General features: G+C 38.8%; 1 protein-coding gene across 6 annotated transcripts in view; it reads right to left on the bottom strand.

Moving 5' to 3' along the window:
- CALD1 (caldesmon 1) overlaps positions 1 to 19171 on the bottom strand; it is a 181419-nt gene that overhangs the window by 81637 nt on the left and 80611 nt on the right. For all 6 annotated transcript variants that reach the window (XR_012380346.1, XR_012380348.1, XR_012380349.1 and 3 more), the window contains exon 3: positions 15838 to 15947. Coding sequence is in view for 2 of the 6 variants with exons in the window: in XM_025854954.2 (XP_025710739.1) it covers positions 15838 to 15908 (71 nt within the window). In the remaining 4 variants the exon portion in view is untranslated. The remainder of the gene's footprint in view (positions 1 to 15837; positions 15948 to 19171) is intronic.

Genomic DNA, 19171 nt, shown 5'->3' with positions numbered 1-19171 from the left:
GCAGCCTGAGAGAGGAGATTAGAAATAGACTAGGAGAAAATCTTTTCAGCTTTAAGACGCTATTTTACTTTGAAGTTATTGAGCAATGAAATCAAACTATCATTAGGGTCAAGGCAGGAAAAGCAAATGGAGCTCTTTTCTTGTTCATTAATTATAGAATGGAACCAGGCAGGTTTTTCAGTCAAAACATTTAATAAAAAAGCATATTCATTTTTCTCATTTAAAAGCCAAAATCCATCTGGAAAGCTTTTTAATTTTAAGACCTCATGAAGACAACAAAGAAAAGAAAATAGATAATACTTATACAAATAATAGCAGACAGACATTTTAAATTTGAGAGCCAATGATCTGAAATATACATCCAGCTTTCTAAAGTATGTTGCAGAGTGGAGAGTGCTGATGTAATTTGAGATTCTCCTAGGTATTTCAGAATTCAGTGTCTTTCTAGGATAACTTCAAATTATCTTTCCTTCTGACTCTTCTTCAGTGGATCTAAGAATTAAAAATTAAAAATTCAAAGATACAGTTTTGAGGTTATGCTATAGTACACTTCTGGTATTATATGCTATAGTACTTCTGGTATTCCTGGGTGTTTCAATTCACTAAGTGTATTCTAATTATAAATTTTATGTTGACAAATTAACCAAAGGGCATACTTTTATAATGAAGAAACTCAATACTTCATGTAGAATGTGTTGTATCACAGTCGATGTGAACTGAATTAATCAGAATCTTAGAGTTTTGACTAATAGTTATTTATAACTTCTCCTCCTCTTTCTTCTAAATCATACTTTTTGAGGTGTATGTATTATAAGAACAAAAAGTGCTCCACTTCACTGAAAATAAAAATTAACCCCCCATAACTTGGTTAAATGAATTTTAATGTATTTCTTTATTCTTTTGTTTTTTGGTTCATCACTACATCCCAATACTAGAAAACAATCTGCTATTTAGAGTCTAAACTTTGAGATTCAACTTGCATGTTAAACACTCTTTATTTCAGAAAGAGTATTGATAAATGCTAGCCTGAGGTTGGCCCTACCCCTCATCTACTTCTGCCTATCCTCCTGGGATTAAATGAAGAAGGTTAGTCTTCCAGACAACAGACTTGGTCTTCCATTAGAGAAATTTTTGATTATACAGTTTGTTCACTGTTGGACTCCTTAGGGTTTGGTATGAAGCCTATAATTTGATAGTTATCTGGTCTTACAATGCAAATGTTAATTGCAAGTAATACTAAAGGGTTTGAGTACTGGAGCAAATTGGCCAACTAAAAGGAATTGATTCTTACCACATTAATATCATTTGCCTCCATGATGCAACTAAATAAGCATAATGGTTAAAATTATAGGAGGTAGTAGTCCAGTTATACTTAATAATCAGAGAAATACATGAGATGAGTTTCTTCATATCTCTAGAGAAAAGACAGGGAGTCCAGTGGCTCAGCAAGGGAATGATGGAACCCCAAGAAAGACATGGATGGTGTATTTGGGGAACATCACAAAGGTCAGTAACATTTCTGCCCCTCTATAAATATCTTGGCAAAGTGAGCAAGATTCTGCCTTGGCACACAGATATGAATTGAAGTAGCTGTTTGCTCCTTCATTTATTCATATTGCGGCTGGTTTTTGGGGAAATAAAAGTAAGATGTAGTTTTTAATCTAGAGTTGCTCTTAATTTGCTGGGGGAAACAGACATATGAACAAATAAGCATATAAAACAGTCATAATAAAAATGGTAATAATAAAACTAATTAATGTTGATAATAAGACAATAATTAATATACATTTAAAGAGCCATGGGAGATTCAAGGTGGGAAATCAGTCACTTTGACAAGGGACCTCTGGGAAGATGTTTTCCAGAGGATGACTGTCGAGCTGGGCCTTCCAGCTGAGTAAGAGTTCACCAGTTACAAGAGGTTCAGGAGGGAAAAGACAGTGGTGTGGAAGATCACAGGATCCTGCTGAGCCTGAGGACCTTTGCTAACTTAGATGTAAAACCAGACAAGTAAATGACCGACAGATAGCAGGGTTTAATTTTGATTGGGATAAAGCCATCATTTTAAATCTTTTGAATTTTTGGGCGCCTGGGTGGCTCAGTTGGTTAAGCGACTGCCTTCGGCTCAGGTCATGATCCTGGAGTCCCGGGATCGAGTCCCACATCGGGCTCCTTGCTCAGCAGGGAGTCTGCTTCTCTCTCTGACCCTCTTCCCTCTCGTGCTCTCTATCTCTCATTCTCTCTCTCTCGCAAATAAATAAATAAAATCTTTAAAAAAAATCTTTTGAATTTTCTCCTTAATTTACAACTAAGGGAAAGGGCAGATAAAATGGCTTTGCTTTTTCTAATCTGCAGTTGAGGTCCCAAGCCCTCTCCAAGGGTGTTGGGCTCTAGGGGGAGTGACAGGTAACATTTCAGAGCATTTTCTCTGTGTCTGATTTTTGGAAGCCTAGCATGCTTGGGGGCCAGTCATATCACAGAAGATAGCCAAGCACAAAGTATGAAAATTCCTTTGGAACACAGTATACGATCAGAATGAAACTTGCAACTCAACAGAGAGTGAAATAGAAGTGAATCCAATTTAATGAATCATACAGGCCCCTCTACATAATAAATATGTCACGTGAACCACCCTATATATTTTTTATGGCATTTGTTCATATCTCATTTGATTTTCTCAGCCACCCCGAGGAGTGTTAGTTCTGTTTGACAGGCGAGGCAGTCCAGGTCTGCTAAAGTTTTATCCAGTGTCTTCTTTTATCCTTGATCTAAAAGGTATTTTTGTGGAGTCAGAGGCAGTTGTATGGATTGGGCACAGCAAAATGCAGAGGAACAAGGACCAGAGTTGGAATAAACGACATAGTTTCCAGATTTGACCTGGCCACTGACTGCGTGCTCTTCGACATGTTACCTTTGCAAGTCTGGGTCTAGTGATTTGGATTTTCAAATTCTTTTCAGAGAATATAGGAGAGAGAATCTTAATTTCTGACCATATAACCCAATGGGATCCCAGAATATGTCTCCTAACAGTAATTCTGCACCTCGGAGGCGTTCTCATGGAAAACCAACTCCTTTCTGCAGGGTATGCCTCCCCAGTTTAGCACTACCACAGCTCTGACAAATGCCACAATGAGAGAGAATTTATAGTCATGTTCCTGTGATGTGAGACACTTAGAAATGAAAGCATTAGGAATGTCCATCCTGCCTCAGCCCTCAGTTTTATAAAACTTCATTCTGTTCGGTTTGTCAACCACAGAGCTTCTGTAGCCATGACACTCTTGGGTAGCCAGGATTTACTCTGAGGATGCTGGCTCAGAAAGCAGACACATATTTGGGATATTTGGCTTTCATGGTTGGATAGTAACTCTTTACAAGCTCTTCAAAGGGGAGCAGCAGGAAGGAAGGGCATCAGGTATCAACTCTTTCTAGACCACAGTGTTTGTCCAAAGCCCCTCAACAGTAGCTTCTCATCTTCATCAAGAGAGGAGAAAGGGTGAGGGGTATTAGATCCCCCAAATGGGCCGCACTAAAAAAAATCAAGATTTATACAACAGTTGATGAGAAAAACAGAAGGACTGTTCAAGGAAGGAGTGGGCAAAGGTATACATCTAGTAGAGTTGCCAGCAGGGCCTCGGGGAAGATGCCAGTGTCATTACACCTGCTGAGGCTTCTTGTCTTTGAACCAGCACGATAACCCATCATCTCATCCTGTTCATCTGTTTGTTCACTTCCTGCCCAGTTATTTTCCACATTAGTCTCTTGAGTTCCCCAGAAAGACCTGCCAACAGTGCAAGGTTTTCTGTGGGAATCAAAAATTGGTTGACTGCTGTTCTTCTAAGTAGGCACACTAGAGCCACAAACTCCAGAAAGAAATGACCCTTTCATTATCTAGTTGCTGGTGCTGGCTCTGGGAGTTACCTCGCTTTCATTTGGACAGCCCCTAATTATGCGAAGTTCCCACTGGACAGTAAGATGCAGGTTAGCCTTAGGCAAATAGTGGCACATATTGAGCAATCTTCTGGAAAATTATCAGCTGGATTCCTAAATGGTACAGGAAAATGGAAGCTTGTGAAGATGTGATACCAGATAGTCCATGTCACCCACAATGGAAAATATGAACATTGGAAGAATTTCCTATTCTAAACAATGTGCAGTTTAAAATACACTCTCTGGAGACTCTCCTGAATGTACAGACTCATGGTTGCTATTTATAGTGGCTGATGTGTACTTTACCAAGATTTTTATTCCAACAAAGGAACTGTATGTGATGTAGGGACTTATTAAAATGGAAAATAAACTGTCACATTTTAACTTAGTCAATTGGTACTAATCTCAAATGCAAGGTCATATCTCACTAATTTAGACTAAATGGAAGAAAAGCCAGTATAAGCTCTGGAATATTTTAAAAGAAATTCAGTTTTGAAAATATGTTCAAGTATCGAGTATACCTGGTAACGGCCACTAGGCTAAGAAAACATTACAAACTTGTTTAACAAGTGCATACATGAAAATGATTTATAATTAGCCAATTAAACTTAAAAATAAATGAATGTTTCCAAAGTTCTTTAAAATTACATTCTTAGGAAACTGCTGATGAACATTGCTTACTAGATAGCACACTAGTGAAAAGAACTGATTATATTCACAAAGTATGCACATTATTCCTCTTTAACCTCATTCACAGATGAATGAAAATCTACCTATACATCATTCCAACATGCTCATGTCTCATCTCGAGTGGTACGTCTTGTAATACTGCTAAGGAACCTTTGGGATCATAAGGGTCAAGAACTTCCCTAGAAGACTTCAAAGCAATTGAGATAGATTTCCCTTGACTAAGAGCTTGGAATAGTCTGGAATCATTCCTGGCCAAATGAAGGTTACAAATGCAGATCTCTTACATCTGTCTGGTCAGTGAGAAAACCAATGGGCAGAATAGATAGATTCAACATACATATTTGATAGGCTTCATTACATTTTCATTTGATTTTGATGAAAATTCTTTGTAGAGAATTCTTGGTTTGTAAAACTTCTCCAAGGTTCCCAGCCTTATATGGCTTCAGAAGGACCCTTTTAATCCTGTGTGTTCAGAAAGGCAAACTTCTTGCACTCTCAGGGAACAGTGGCCTCTCAATGACACCTTCAACTGAGTCCTTCAACTGAGTCTGGAGAGAATCTTTAGAAGGGTCTGGATCACAGGGTCCTGGAAAAATTATCACCTAATTCATATTTTCTTATTGAGAATTTTATTTAAAAATAAATGAATTATGGGGTGCCTGGGTGGCTCAGTTGGTTAAGCACCCAACTCTTGATCTGAGCTCAGATCTTGATCTCAGGGTTGTGAGTTGAAGCCCTGTGTTGGGCTCCATGCCTAGCATGGAGCCTATACTAAAAAAAAATATTATTCAAGATACTAATTACTTTTGTGGATGGAGAAGCAAGGGGATGGGATTAGGGAGGGGTCAGTTGAAAGTATCAGTGGAATTGGAAATGTTCTACATCTTAAGCTCAGTGATAAGTTTATAACATATGCATTACAATGATTTACAACTTCTGTATAAATTATATAATATTAATTTGCATGTATTAGCTTTTTCATAATTAAAATGAATAAAATCACAAATTTAGAAAATGAAAATTATTTTGTGAAAAATGGGTACATACTTTCTTTATATTATTAGTATTTATATATATGGTTGAGAAGGTTTTGGTTACTGAAACCATAATTATATAATATGAAAAAAGAAATGATAATTCCACAAGGCAAAAGAAAACTATTTAAAATATATGATTAATTATATAAAATTTTAAGATAAAGACCTTGCTATATTAGCTACGAAACTATCCTATATTTTTATCTTGATTTAAAACCAGTAAGGAAAATGAAAAAAGACTGTTCGAAATAAGGAGGTAGATTTTCTTTTCAGCATGGAGACTTCATATCCGTAATTCTCCCATCACTTTCAAGGTAGGCTGCTAAAACAGATTTGAAACAGATTGGAGATTACACCACACTGTCTAATATGGCAACTAAGCACATATTCAGTGATTCTTGGGGACATGGCCTGGAGAGGGCTTTCCTGATAGCTTCTTCCTTACCATGTCCTCTAGCCAGCTGAAAAACAGCAAACACAGGTAACATTTACTGAGCACTAGTCAAATATTCATTTATATTATTTGTTTCTGTTTCTTTCTACCTACCTACCTTCTATCTATCTATCTATCTATCTATCTATCTATCTATCCATCTATCTATCTGTCTATCTATCATCTATCCATCTAGTGCTTTAAGACCTACGTGAAATCTTATGAGCTGTTATGATGGCCATTTTCCCTATAAGAAAATGGGATTAGAGAGGCTAAGGGTTATCCTTGGTAAACCTGCTAGGATTCAAACCCAGATCTGAGCGATCCTGTTTTCTGGAAGGCATCAGGTCTGTGTCCCCCTCTAATCTGCCCCATCCTCCCCAAAAAATGGTAGTAATAAAAATGAAACACAAAATCGTCTTTAAGGAATCAAATCAGCTCTTATCTTTTACATATTTAGTGAGAAAAATCCTTTGAGAAGTTTGAATAGCTAAATGAAACTGGTAAGGATGAAGAAATCCTACATAATAACTTAGTATCATAATTAAGCTTTGTTTGAAGAAATCTTGCCAAGATCATATATGCCAAATAGAAGAATTCCAAAATTGATGGCAGATAGGGTTCTATTTGCAAAATCAGCAGGGGTTTTTTTCCTTCTTGACTTGGCAAAGTTGGATTCCCAGTTCCTAACAATGAATTGTTTTCATTCTGCCTATCCACTTATATTTCTTTGCTTTTTATTTTATTCCCCCATGAAGTAATCTGATGTAATCTTATTTTATTTAGAAGTATTATCCATAAATTGTTTTCAAATTAAAAAAACCCACTCTACATGCAGTACTTTCTAGCATGTGTATTCTCCCAGAAGTATGCTCAACTGTCCTAATCAATAGCCAGAGCATTTGTTACAGACAGCTCCATTTATTCAGCGAGATGAATAAATGCACAGTGCAAGAAGGCTCTACCTTAGCTGGGTGATCTTGAGAAGGTCAGCAATCCCTAGACTTAAATTTCTTCATATGTAAAATGAAGCTTTTAAAATTCATTAGATCAGGGATTCTTGGTCCAGAGTTTCATGGGCCCCCAGGAGGTCTGTGGATGGAGGTCCATGACGCCACTGAAAATAAGTGCCAAGTTTTGTGGGTGCATATGTGCATTTTTCTTGGAGGAGGGTCTACAGCTTTCATCAGAGACTCAAATAGTGTGTGGTCCAAAATTGAAAAAGCAACATTCCATTGCAGAAGATTATCTCTAAGGTCAGTGACAGCTGTAAGCTTTTATGAGTGATGATGGGACTAAATCCCTGTCCTAATGGTGACTACAGTCTTATTGGGAAAAATCCAAAGAAAAGCCAAGAGCAGCAATGCCAACAGCCATCTTTGGCTTGAGGGGGGAAATTTGATCTCCTCTGTTTCTATTTTTCTGTGAAATGGGAATAACACAGAAGAGTTTTAGAGGGCAAACAAAACAGTGACTATGTCTACACATGTAAGCAATTTACCTGAATAAGCATAAAGAACAGTTCAATTAGGCCCAAAAGCCTCATTTATAGTTTGTTGCTTTGAATGATTTTTCCCCATCTTAGGGAGTTATTTGGCATTGTAGAGATGATGGACCTTCAGCCAAGACAACCAGTTGAAAAATGAAAAATTCCATTGATCAATCTGTTACAGTAGAAAGGTTTTGAGATTTGGGGCAGGCAGAACCGGATTGCACACCCTAGCTATATGAAGGTGGATACATTACTTAACTTTTCAGCCCTACAGATTCCTCAAGTGTAAAATACGGACAATAATATCCAGGTCTGCTATAGAATAATAATGTTTGTTGCCCTCCCCTGCATTCATATGTTGACACTCAACGCCCAGTGTGATGGTACTTAGAGCTGGGGATTTGAGGAGGTGATTAGATCATTAGGATGGCATCCTCATGAATGGGATAAGTGCCCTTTATAAAAGCAACCCCAGAGAACAGCCCTGCGCCTCCCACCATATGAGGACACAGCAAGAAGGCAGCTGTCTAGGAACCAGAAAGCAAAACCTCACAGATACTGATTCTGCTGGCACGTTGATCTTGGACTTCCTAGCCTCCAGATATGTTTCTGTTGTTTATAAGCCACCCAATCTATCGTATTCAGCCTGAACAGACGAAATAAGGACATAGGGCTGTTTTGACAATTAAATTATAATATATATTATATATATAATATATATATTATACATATAGAGAGAGAGTGCACCACCTAACCTGGCACTTGGTTGATGCTAAACAAATTATGGTTCCTTCTTTATAACCCTAGATGAGAAATTTGGCTGATACCCTTTCCCATTTCAGAACTATTTTTGCTGAACTGAACTCTTCAGGTAAAATTCTGAGTTATGTTTTACACACTTAAGGTTTTAAATAAAAAACATATCATTAATGTATTAGATAATTAACCACATGGCTACAGTATGTGATTTTTAAATCTCATATAGCAATTATATTTGTGCAGTAGACTTAGATGTGAACAAAAGATTAAATTCTTTTTTTTTTAAGTTTTTATTTATTTATTTGACAGAGAGAGAGAGCACACAGGAGGAGCGGCAGGCGGAGGGAGAGGGAGAAGCGGGCTCGCCAAGCAGGGAGTCCAACACGGGGCTCCACCCCAGGACCCCGGAACCATGACCTGAGCCAAAGGCAGACACCTAACAACAGAGCCACCCAGGCTCCCCCAAAAGAGTAAACTCTTTCCCAGTCTCAACAGAAACATCTCAGCAAGTACTGAGATCAGTGCAGGAAAGAAGATTTGCAGTAAAGATGTGGCAAATCATAATGAATGAACTGACATGAATAAAAATTCAAATTCAGTAAAATATTATTTTGTGCCAAAGGCCTACTAAAACATTAATATGGTTTTAATAATAACATCTAACATTTGTTGAGCATATACTATATGCCAGGCTTTGCACTAATTTCTCTACACAGGTTAACTAGTTTAATCTTCACAATGACTATGAGGCAGAATAATTATCCCCATTTTTATACATAAAGAAATTTAGAAGCAAAATATGTTTAAGTAATTTGTCACAAGGCCACCCAACTAACTAGTGGTTGTCAAAGTCAGGATTTGAACCCAGGTCTGTCAGACTTTGTCACCCATATGATTAACTAACATCCTGCCTTTCCTCAGGTGACTGAAGACTGATAAATTGTCACACACACAGCCTGTAAAGAAAAATTCACTATTTTAAACTGTTAAGTGTACTGACTCCTATATATATCTATATATCACAATTTTTTCCTAAGAATGAAGTTATGAGTCAGCATGTGAGGTCCTCAAGAATCTAGATTTTTGGGGGGCACCTGGGTGGCTCAGTTGGTTAAGCGGCTGCCTTCGGCTCAGGTCATGATCCTGGAGTTCCGGGATCGAGTCCCGCATCGAGTCCCGCATTGGGCTCCCTGCTCAGTAGGGAGTCTGCTTCTCCCTCTGACCCTACCCACCCCATGCTCTCTCTATCTCATTCTCTCTCTCAAATAAATAAAATCTTTAAAAAAAAAAAAAGAATCTAGATTTTTGGGATGCCTGGGTGGCTCAGTCGGTTAAGCGTTTGCCTTCGGCTCAGGTCATGATCCCAGGGTCCTGGGATTGAGTCCCGCATTGGGCTCCCTGCTTGGCGGGGAGCCTGCTTCTCCCTCTGCCTCTGCCTGTCTCTCTGTCTCTCATGAATAAATAAATAAAATCTTTAAAAAAAAAAGAATCTAAATTTTCCTTGTACACCTGAAACTGAGAACACTGTATGTTAATTATAACTGAATAAAAATATATTAAAACATGGGGCACCTGGGTGGCTCAGTTGGTTGGGCAACTGCCTTCGGCTCGGGTCATGATCCCAGAGTCCCGGGATCGAGTCCCGCATAGGGCTCCCTGCTCGGCAAGGAGCCTGCTTCTCCCTCTGACCCAACCCCCTCTCGTGTACACTCTCTCTCTCTCTCTCTCTCTCTCTCCCCCCCCATTCTCGCTCTCTCAAATAAATAAATAAATCTTAAAAAAATATATATTAAAACATTTTTTAGAAGAATCTAGATATTCAAGTTCTGTTGAATGACCGTCATGTTGGGTAGATCCTAGACTCCTGATGCTCCACTGGTCACCTTAAAGTGGGATACTTTTAGCGGCAGAGGAATTATCAGGTTAGTGGAAACTGGTCCAAGTATGCCATCTTCACCGTTTATAATCTGACCATTTATAAACTGACAGAGAATAAATGATGTCTATTTAGGGTGAGAGAGAATAAGAGAGGGAGGATATGAATATGTATGTATATTTTGATTCTTCAAGTGGCTGGACACAAATAAATAAGGAAAGGTCTCTTAGGTGAAAATTATCTATCTAAATTTGTCCATGTCCCTACATTCAAGTTGGGCTGACCCTAAATATTATCAAATAAATATAAAAACTTTACAGAAATAGTTTAAAATCTCTTTCAAACAAATTACTTGAAAAAACCTTTTAACTCAAAGCAAAAATGTAGATACACTTCCTAGCCCCTTGGAGTGATCGATTTTCTGAGAGAACTGAAGGATAGTTTTGAGCGTATTTAGCTCTAATATTTTAGACAGTTTCAAAGGAATATTTTATTTAACTTCCTAATGAGAAATAATTTTCTGATCACAGAATAACAAAAAATTGCATTTGAAAGATTTTGATTTAAAATTTCAAGGTCACAACACTAAGCTTGTAAATAAAAGCATTTTGTGTATGTGTGTCATATAACCATAGATTGGCTACACTATTAAATCCTGTAAAAACCTTTTAGTGACAGAGGCCTGGGAGGGAACTACTTAGACTCAGTGGATTTAAAAAAATTGTTTGTTTTTCTACTATAGTAAAAATATTTACTTTCAAATGTCTAATCATCAGTATATTTCAGAGGCTCATAAAAATGTATGAATAATGACAACAGCAATAGTGTTTTCATTCCCTTTATTTATGTCTATGAGCCTCTGAATCCGATAACACCACTCTACAACAGGGGCCTTTCTTCTGATCAGAAAGAGAAACTCAGTGTTGGATGTGGAAAGCATGAACTGAGAATGTAATGAGTTCACGTCTTGAAAAGCAGGAGAGCTGTTTGTTGTGCAAACAAGCACAGCCCTGGGAAAAGTGTGACTGAGTGAAGATATCTCCTCATGGAGAAAACATCACTGTAGGTTTCTCAGCAGACAAACCCAAGCTCAAAATCCTTTTGGCCACGTGTAAAAGAGGAATTCAACCTGAATTGGTGTCGACTCTTCTGGCTGAGACATCAAGGTCTGGCAGCCCTCCTCAGGCCTTGATACCCATCACCCCCACTCAAAATTCATCACTAGCAAATTCCTGCTCTTTGTCTTACGTAAGGCTCCTAGAGCCTCTGAGGAGTATGGAAAGAAAAACTTCATATTTTTTATTTTGTTTTGTTTTATGGTTAATGTAAAATAGTGTCCTCAATTCTTTGTGTGTTATAAAGAATCAAATTAGATAACTATAGTAATAATTAATAGTGATGTTTATTGAATAACACTCAATAGACAAAAATGATCATTCCAAGAAGTGGTTACGGTAGTAAACGCTAGATGATTAGTACTGTGTTAATACTTTCATGTATTACCTCTTTGTTTCCCCACAAAAACTCTATAAGGTGAATATTATTTCCCCTATTGAGAGAACAAGGTTAGAAATATCGAATAATTTTTAAGCTCATGTAGCTAATTAGGTGGCATACCTGGGATTTGACAGCACAGCCCACCCCTTAACTGCTAAGCCCCACTGTCTCCCACTGTTGATGCCTTCTTATGTGTCTTCATTTATATAGAACGTATATGTTCTATTCAGACATACTTACTGCTGTTGCTGTGATCAGTCTGTCTTACTGCCAGATACATATGAAAGGCCTAGCATTTTTTTCTACTTCTACTTTCTACTTGAGTAGGAAAAGAGCTGAATTTGACCCCTTTGAAAATATTTCCTCTTCCCCTACATTTTCCCCCTTGAAATGTACATATTCCCTGATGATACAAAAGCACCTGCATAAATAATCCAGGGTAAGATGGATTAGGTGCACAGATGGGAGAAGAAATGGAAACACATGAATCAAGTGTTAATGAAGATGCAAACAGACCAGGGGAAAATTACATTAAGATGCCCTGAGAAATAATAGAGACAAAGGCAGAGAGGGATTGAAATAAAAGATAGATACAGAAAGGGAAGCAGAATATACCCATTAATTTTTTTATCTCTTGATATAGGTGAAGAATAATAAAGAGCAAAATAATTATTTTTTTCAAATAGGTAACTAATTTAAAAATACAGCTTAATTTGAGGTGTGTACAAATAGTATCTTTTACTTAGAAACAATGCATTTAGAATTTTCATTGATTACTTGCTCAATCTCTTTTGTCTACTGAAATGTTTTCTCCCCTTTTTGCTCAAGATTGCTCTGAAGTTACTAATCCACCTAGAATATGAGATTTGTGACTATTGGGACACTGCTTGGACTGGTGACCACTCATCCCTGTGATTCAGGGTAGTATGTTGTACTTTAGTCAATACATTTTTTTTTTGATGACCAAATGAAGTACCTCCTTTTACCAAATCTAAAGACCTCATCTTAAGGACTCAAGACTGATAGCCAATAGTAGGACAAGGACAAGGGGAATACCAAAAAGATGCGCAGGCTAGGGGCAAGACAAGGAAGGCAAGGCTGTGTTTGATCGACCAGGCTCACAGTCTAGGTTGTGGAAGCCACATGATTTGAAACGGACCAGATGAGAACCAGAAGAATGAGGTGGGTGTAGGACAGTCTCAGAGCAGCCGTGATGCAGTGAGAACATTCCAGTCCCAAACCCTTGAAAGCCAGCACTGCACACAGTGTATTGTTAGCTTTTTAAATAATCTTTTACATTTATTCTCAGGAATGAAATGTGTAAGAATCTGGCTTGTTTTAATTTGTGGTTATAACATCTGGTGAAAGTACAAGTTTTCAATTATTTATCATTGCAAAGTTGAACTGCACCTGCTAGTCAGGCTCAATAACTACTACTTGAAATAACAGGGTATTTTTATTTGGACAGCCTTTGTGGGCAGGCCGTGGAAGTCAATAGACTTTTTCTTCTCTGTGGTGTCCCTTTCCCCGCGCTGTCTGTAGGGGTATAGCATACAAAGGGCACAGGCCATCTTTAATAAGTATCAATGACTATCAGGGTATAAATTATACTTGAGGATATAAATATGTAGTTTTTTGATCATCACTTGGTTTTGTACAAGTTGAAAAGCATGAAGCATACTTTTCCCAACTCTGTCATTCTGTTGGGTCTAAGCCCCAAAATAGGGTTTAGAACAGAGTAGATGCCCCAAAAAATTTGTGGAAAGTGTGAATGAGTGAATCTGCAGCTCTGAGCCTTCAGGCCACTCTCTATTTTTACTAATTCGCACCACCAGCACTCCTGATCTGGGTTGAGTTCTTTCTTTTAGTTCCCTAAATCCAAAGGAAAGTTAGTAGGTCTTCTCCAGTCTGGCCCCAGGGAATAATGTGTAAGGTCAGGCCATAGGGTCACATTTTCCTAAATGGAAAATGCCTTATTGTTTTAAATAAAGTAATATATGATCATTATTTGAAAAAGTTAGACAATACCAAAGCAAAAGGAATGTAAAAATGACCACCAGTCCCCCAGAGAAAAACCGACTCCTGCTACAGATGAGGAAGCCAGGTCTAAAGATAAAGGAAGAGGGATTTGCCCAGGGTCTTCTATGTCCTTTATCTTCAGATCAAAACCACGAATTTGGATGGCCCTTGATTTCTGGTTCTGGCCATCTGTTTCCTTGTACACACCGAGAACTTTACCATCAAAGTTGGTTGGACCATAAAACCTGACCTTCACTTTCCCATAAATGATCAGATTTTACAAAATCCTAAAGAGTGAACATGGGCTTACTTAACACATCCCAGAATAATAGACCTTCTAAAAGTTCATCTTGAAACATGAAAAGGTAAATAGTACAAACGTAAGGAAGTACTTAAGTACTTCCTTTGGAAAAAAAAAGAAAGAAAAGGAATCAGATGGAACATAACAGCCCAAAAGAATTAATACAGACAGAAATGTAAATTTAAAAGGTTAGGATAAATTTGTGTAAATTTACTTTAGATTATCAAGGGTACCTAACTAAGCTTCACTGACTACATTCCTTTAATGACTGATTTTAAGGAAGACATGTCCTTTCACACAAAACAAAAAACTGGAAGGGATGAACCATGTAGGTGTGTAGAAAATTCTTAGGCAAAATTCTAGTTCTAAGGAAATGGAGTTTATTCACTGTGATTACAGTATTTATGGCTCTAACAACAACAATTTGGGGTAGTACTCCTTACACATCGATTTCCCATCTCCCTACTCACCTAGAAAGCAAAGACGCTGAGGATACTGATCTAGACTGATGCCCAATTTCCTGTCCTCATTCCTGAGTCCCTCTAGCCCCATACTCTGGCCTGGTCTGTTTTTTGATCTTGCTATTGGTTTCCTAGAAACCCATGAGGGACATAAAAGCAGAAGCCACGTCTATGTGTATCTCGTCATTGCTTTCCCTGTCTCTAGCACCGACATGGAAATTTGGTTGGTGCTTAATAAATATTTGTTGGGTAAAGGTATTCCATTGACTTTCAGTTGGGTCTGAGGCCATATAACACACCACGCTGGGAAGAGTAAGAGGCATGTCCCCCTGGGCCCGGACATTGCCTATATGGTGGTGGTGTCCATTCAACATGGATGCTCTCCTTAGTTCTCCCCATCTCCTTGACACTTTTGTCTCCTCTGATGGTTTCTGTCATGTCTTCATGACCTCTCACTCTCCTCACACTTGCTTTCTTGACACTATCACTACCGTCCACCTTTAGCTTTTATATTACCAGTTCCACACTGGGTGTGCCCAAACTTATCCTCTAATGATAATTTCTTTCCCTTTCTGAACAAAGATAGAACATTTCTATCTCCAAATTCCTGGAGAGAATCTCCGTTTGCATGTGGCTTCTCCCTGAAATTAAATACTTACCCCTAGCCAGGTACACTCAAGAATGCCTACTCTGTCTGATTTAAGCCACATTACACGCCACTGTCCTTTGTTCTGAGGCCTAATTTTACAAGATGTATTTATGCCCCATGCTTTTTATGTCATTGCTTTACTTCCCCAACCTGCCCTTGAAGTCACCACGACACAGGCCTCAAACAACATAACAGCTTCCAACTAGATTCAGAATCTCCATTAACTATCAACTTTTAATATGTGGATTACTGGATTTGGCTACTTTTCTAGTAAGAATAAAAATTTGTCACAGGATCCATCTGGGACTTATTGCCTTTATATTTTTAGACCAAAGACTCCCATTTCCTAGTTGGTTTTAATAGTCAGCATTTGTCATTTTTCCTGTCATTTCAATATTATAACTGCTTTTAAAACTTTTATCTACACATTGCTTTTGTTATTTAAAAATTCCAGTATGAATGGCTCTGATTTAATGCAACTATTTGATTCTTCTAGAATCTCTCTTTTTCTCGATGTTGTTGCTTTTTTTGTGTTTTTTTTATGCAGAATTTAGAGTCATAACAGGAAAATTTTCCATAACTACTTTGGCAAACAGTTTAGTGTGCAATATATTTGGCTCTTCAGAGTGATGATCTTTGAACCCTGAAACCAGCATTGTTAATAACAGAATACAAACACTGTTCAACTTAGATTCTTACCTTTCCGCTTCGAGGCGCATCTCTTCCCGCTTTTGCCTCCTGAGTTCTCTGCGACGTTCAAAATCATCCATGGTGTGGCTTCAGGTCTAGGGAGACGGGAGAATCTGGACCTAACAGGGAGGAGGTAGGTCAATATCACAGATGAATCAAAGTAGTGTTTCCCATTAATCACTTTTACCTTTGGCTCCCCGCCATTTCTTCACCCTCTCTTTTCTTCTTTATTCTGAAGAAAAACACCTTAGAAGGCTGGCAAGGTAGCCAGTGACCAATTTCTGACTCCTGAGCTGAGTCCTTTGCGTGTTAAATTCAGTCTCATTCATGAAACTTACTTATTAGAGACAAATAAGTAAAGATCCCAGGATCACAGTTAAAAAATAAATAAGTAAAAACCTCCTAAGACAGAAAGACTTTGAAGATTTGAAATACTGGTAGGATCACTTAAAAAGCTACTGAATGGTTTTGTTCTTTGTAACTTGCTGAGCCACTGACAAAGGTTATGAAAAAGTGAACAAAGAAAGAGGAAAAGAGAAAAAGAGCAAAAAAAAGAAAAGTGGCCCCAAAAGGAATATGTAGGTACTAAGAGAAAAGGAAAAGAGGGAAGATAGTAATAAAATAATTGAAGTATCCAGGCATAATTTGCATACTCTGAAAGAATATTAATATCAGAATGATTAAAAAAAAAAGACCACAGCAATAATACCATAAATAAACATAAGTCAGCAGCATTTTTAAAAGCAGTTGCAAATGATCAAGCTGTTTTCAGAGCTCAAAAGTCCCGGCTCTTTGTGACCCAACCATTTTATCCTCTCCTACCTCCTCCGGTGATGGTTTTAATCCCAGAAAGATCTTCCCTTTCCAGCTCTTCAGCTGAGGAGCTCGCTTCCCTTGCACTTCTGTGCCATGAAGCCAAGGATTCCAGAATTCCCCTGCAGCCCCCAAACCCAAAATGACTACCAGAAAAGGGGAAGCGGGCTCTTTTTGTCCTTGCTTTGTTTACAGAGCTGTCAGTGGTTAGTTAAACTCGGCCTGGAATCTGGCATTTAAGGCCTGCTTGAAGATTGTTTCCTGTGTGGAGCGGGAGGCCTCCACTTCCTCTGGAATCCTAGACTCTCCGCAGCACTCAGAGCACAAAAAATATTTTCCAGCCCTTTCTGTGCCCACGAGACAAGCCATTTGCCCCACGTAGGAAAATGAGGAGCTGTGCAAAACCTAAAGCCATCACCTAATGACATCTTCGCTTGAGGGGGCAAAAAGCAAAACTTGGATTTTGAAGCCAGGCTCAGAAAGCTTCTTAAGTAAATTGTCAGATTCTTTTATTTTTCAAGCATTTTTCCCCTTAAAAAACTCACAAAAACAAAAATAAAATCTCTGCCAACAAAAACACAACTATACAATGTTTGCATTTCCCCCCCTTTCTTATTCCTTAGGGGATTATTTATACTGCTTATAAATCTTTTAGAAATTAGAATTTTGGTGTTTATTGGGAGTTTTAAAATTGGAAGGTGTTTTTCTATCTTACTCTTACCAAGAGTACTTTCTAAGTATTTTGCTGGTTATGAAGAAAAGAATCCGTTTTCCTTTACTATTTCATCAACCATAAATGTCTATTCGTTTTCCAGCTTGATCTCTCCACAGTTATCAGAGTGAAAAACAAGTGATCTGAGCATCCCTTGAGAGGTCGTGGGGCGAGGGGGCTGTCTTTCCCCCCGGGTGGGCTCCTGTTCTGAGTGCAGTACAGGGTGAGAAGGGCCCTGTGGGCAGTGGGACTGAACTTTGGGGACCTGAATGCTAGGTGTGAGAGTCAACTCTTCTCATTCCTTTCTTCAGTGTAGTCTTTTGCTGTAGATGAACCACTTTGCAAATAACCATAGCCTCAGCAAACAGAAATGGGAGAAAGACGTCTGTCTCCAAGTAAACAATTTCACTTTTCTTCATTTATCCAAGTAGCTTGAAAAGCATCCGCTCCTCCCTCCCACAAGCTACGCAGTCCTGCTGGCTGCTTTGTTAGGAGCCATGGCTCGAGTTCCCTAGACTACACCTCGCGTGGAGGTGCTAATAAGCAGCCAAGTCAATATCCCCGAGCAGGCTGGAGATGCACACAGTTGGCAGAGCCTGGCCGTGTCTTGGAGTACTCACAGGGAAGTGAGACTGACTAAGAGCATGTGGTCCCTCTGGCTGACCATCCTCACTGGCTCTTTACCCATGCAAATTCTTTTTCTGCTACCCACTGTCTCCACCTAATCCTCACCTTTTATTACTTACTTGGGCACTTGTTTTTTCTTTCCCAACCATAGATTAAGTCTATCTGTCCACTTATTTGTTCATTTGAATGCTGCTGAGTCTGTATGTGAGGCACTAGGGGTGGGGGAGGGGGTCGCTGTATGATGCATCTACACAGACACGTACCTTTCTGGGTTATAGTTTGTGGACACGTGGTGGGTGTATCTGAGGGAAAGGAGAATGCACATCTGTGTACTGTGTGGTATGACTCTCCATCAGGGTGTATGAGGTTGTGCAGGGGAGGGAAGGTGTGTATGTTTATGAAAATGGTTTCTCCGTTGGTCTCCCACCAGGATGGGGCTGGAGGTCTTCCTTAATCATCACACTCTTAGCCCACAGAGCTCCTCCAAACTTCTCTGGCACTGTCTTATTAAGGGGAGCCATGTCTGGGTAGAACTGTAAGTGACTCTTCCCCTCTATTGGGGAGCAGTGGCTTTCACATCCCCAGCTCCTGATCTCTCATTTCCTCCCCTACCCTCAGTCAATGCTGAATTCCTTCCAGCAATACTGATTGGGAAACAAACTCTCAACCAATGAGGTGATGAAATGTCAAGGCAAAGACATTCTATAAACTGTGGAGCTCTAGCGGGTCACAAATGGACAGGTTAGCCTGAAAAAGAAGTGTAGGCTGAGGAAGGTATATACCCATGAATGTAACAGGTGGGTTCTTGAAAGTTTATGAAAAATCTAAATTTTTGTATTGTAAGGGGGGGATTGTAGTCATGCTATTGAAAGAACTCTGACATGACTTCTGTGTAAAGGGCAAAAGCACTTTACAAAGGCAGATGAATCATCACCTACGGATACGTGTGTCTTTTCTTTTTTTTTTTTTAATTTTTTTTATTGTTATGTTAATCACCATATATTACATCATTAGTTTTTGATGCAGTGTTCCATGATTCATTGTTTGTTCATAACACCCAGTGCACCATGCAAAACGTGCCCTCCTCAATACCCATCACCAGGCTAACCCATCCCCCCACCCCCCTACCCTCTAGAACCCTCAGTTTGTTTTTCAGAGTCCATCATCTCTCATGGTTCGTCTCCCCCTCTG

Source organism: Callorhinus ursinus, unplaced genomic scaffold (genome assembly GCF_003265705.2).
Source record: "Callorhinus ursinus isolate GAN/ISIS: 27379988/994484 unplaced genomic scaffold, GSC_fseal_2.0 scaffold12, whole genome shotgun sequence".
NCBI lineage: Eukaryota > Metazoa > Chordata > Mammalia > Carnivora > Otariidae > Callorhinus > Callorhinus ursinus.
Note: the sequence above shows the minus strand (reverse complement) of the source record. Positions and strands in the feature narration are given on the sequence as shown.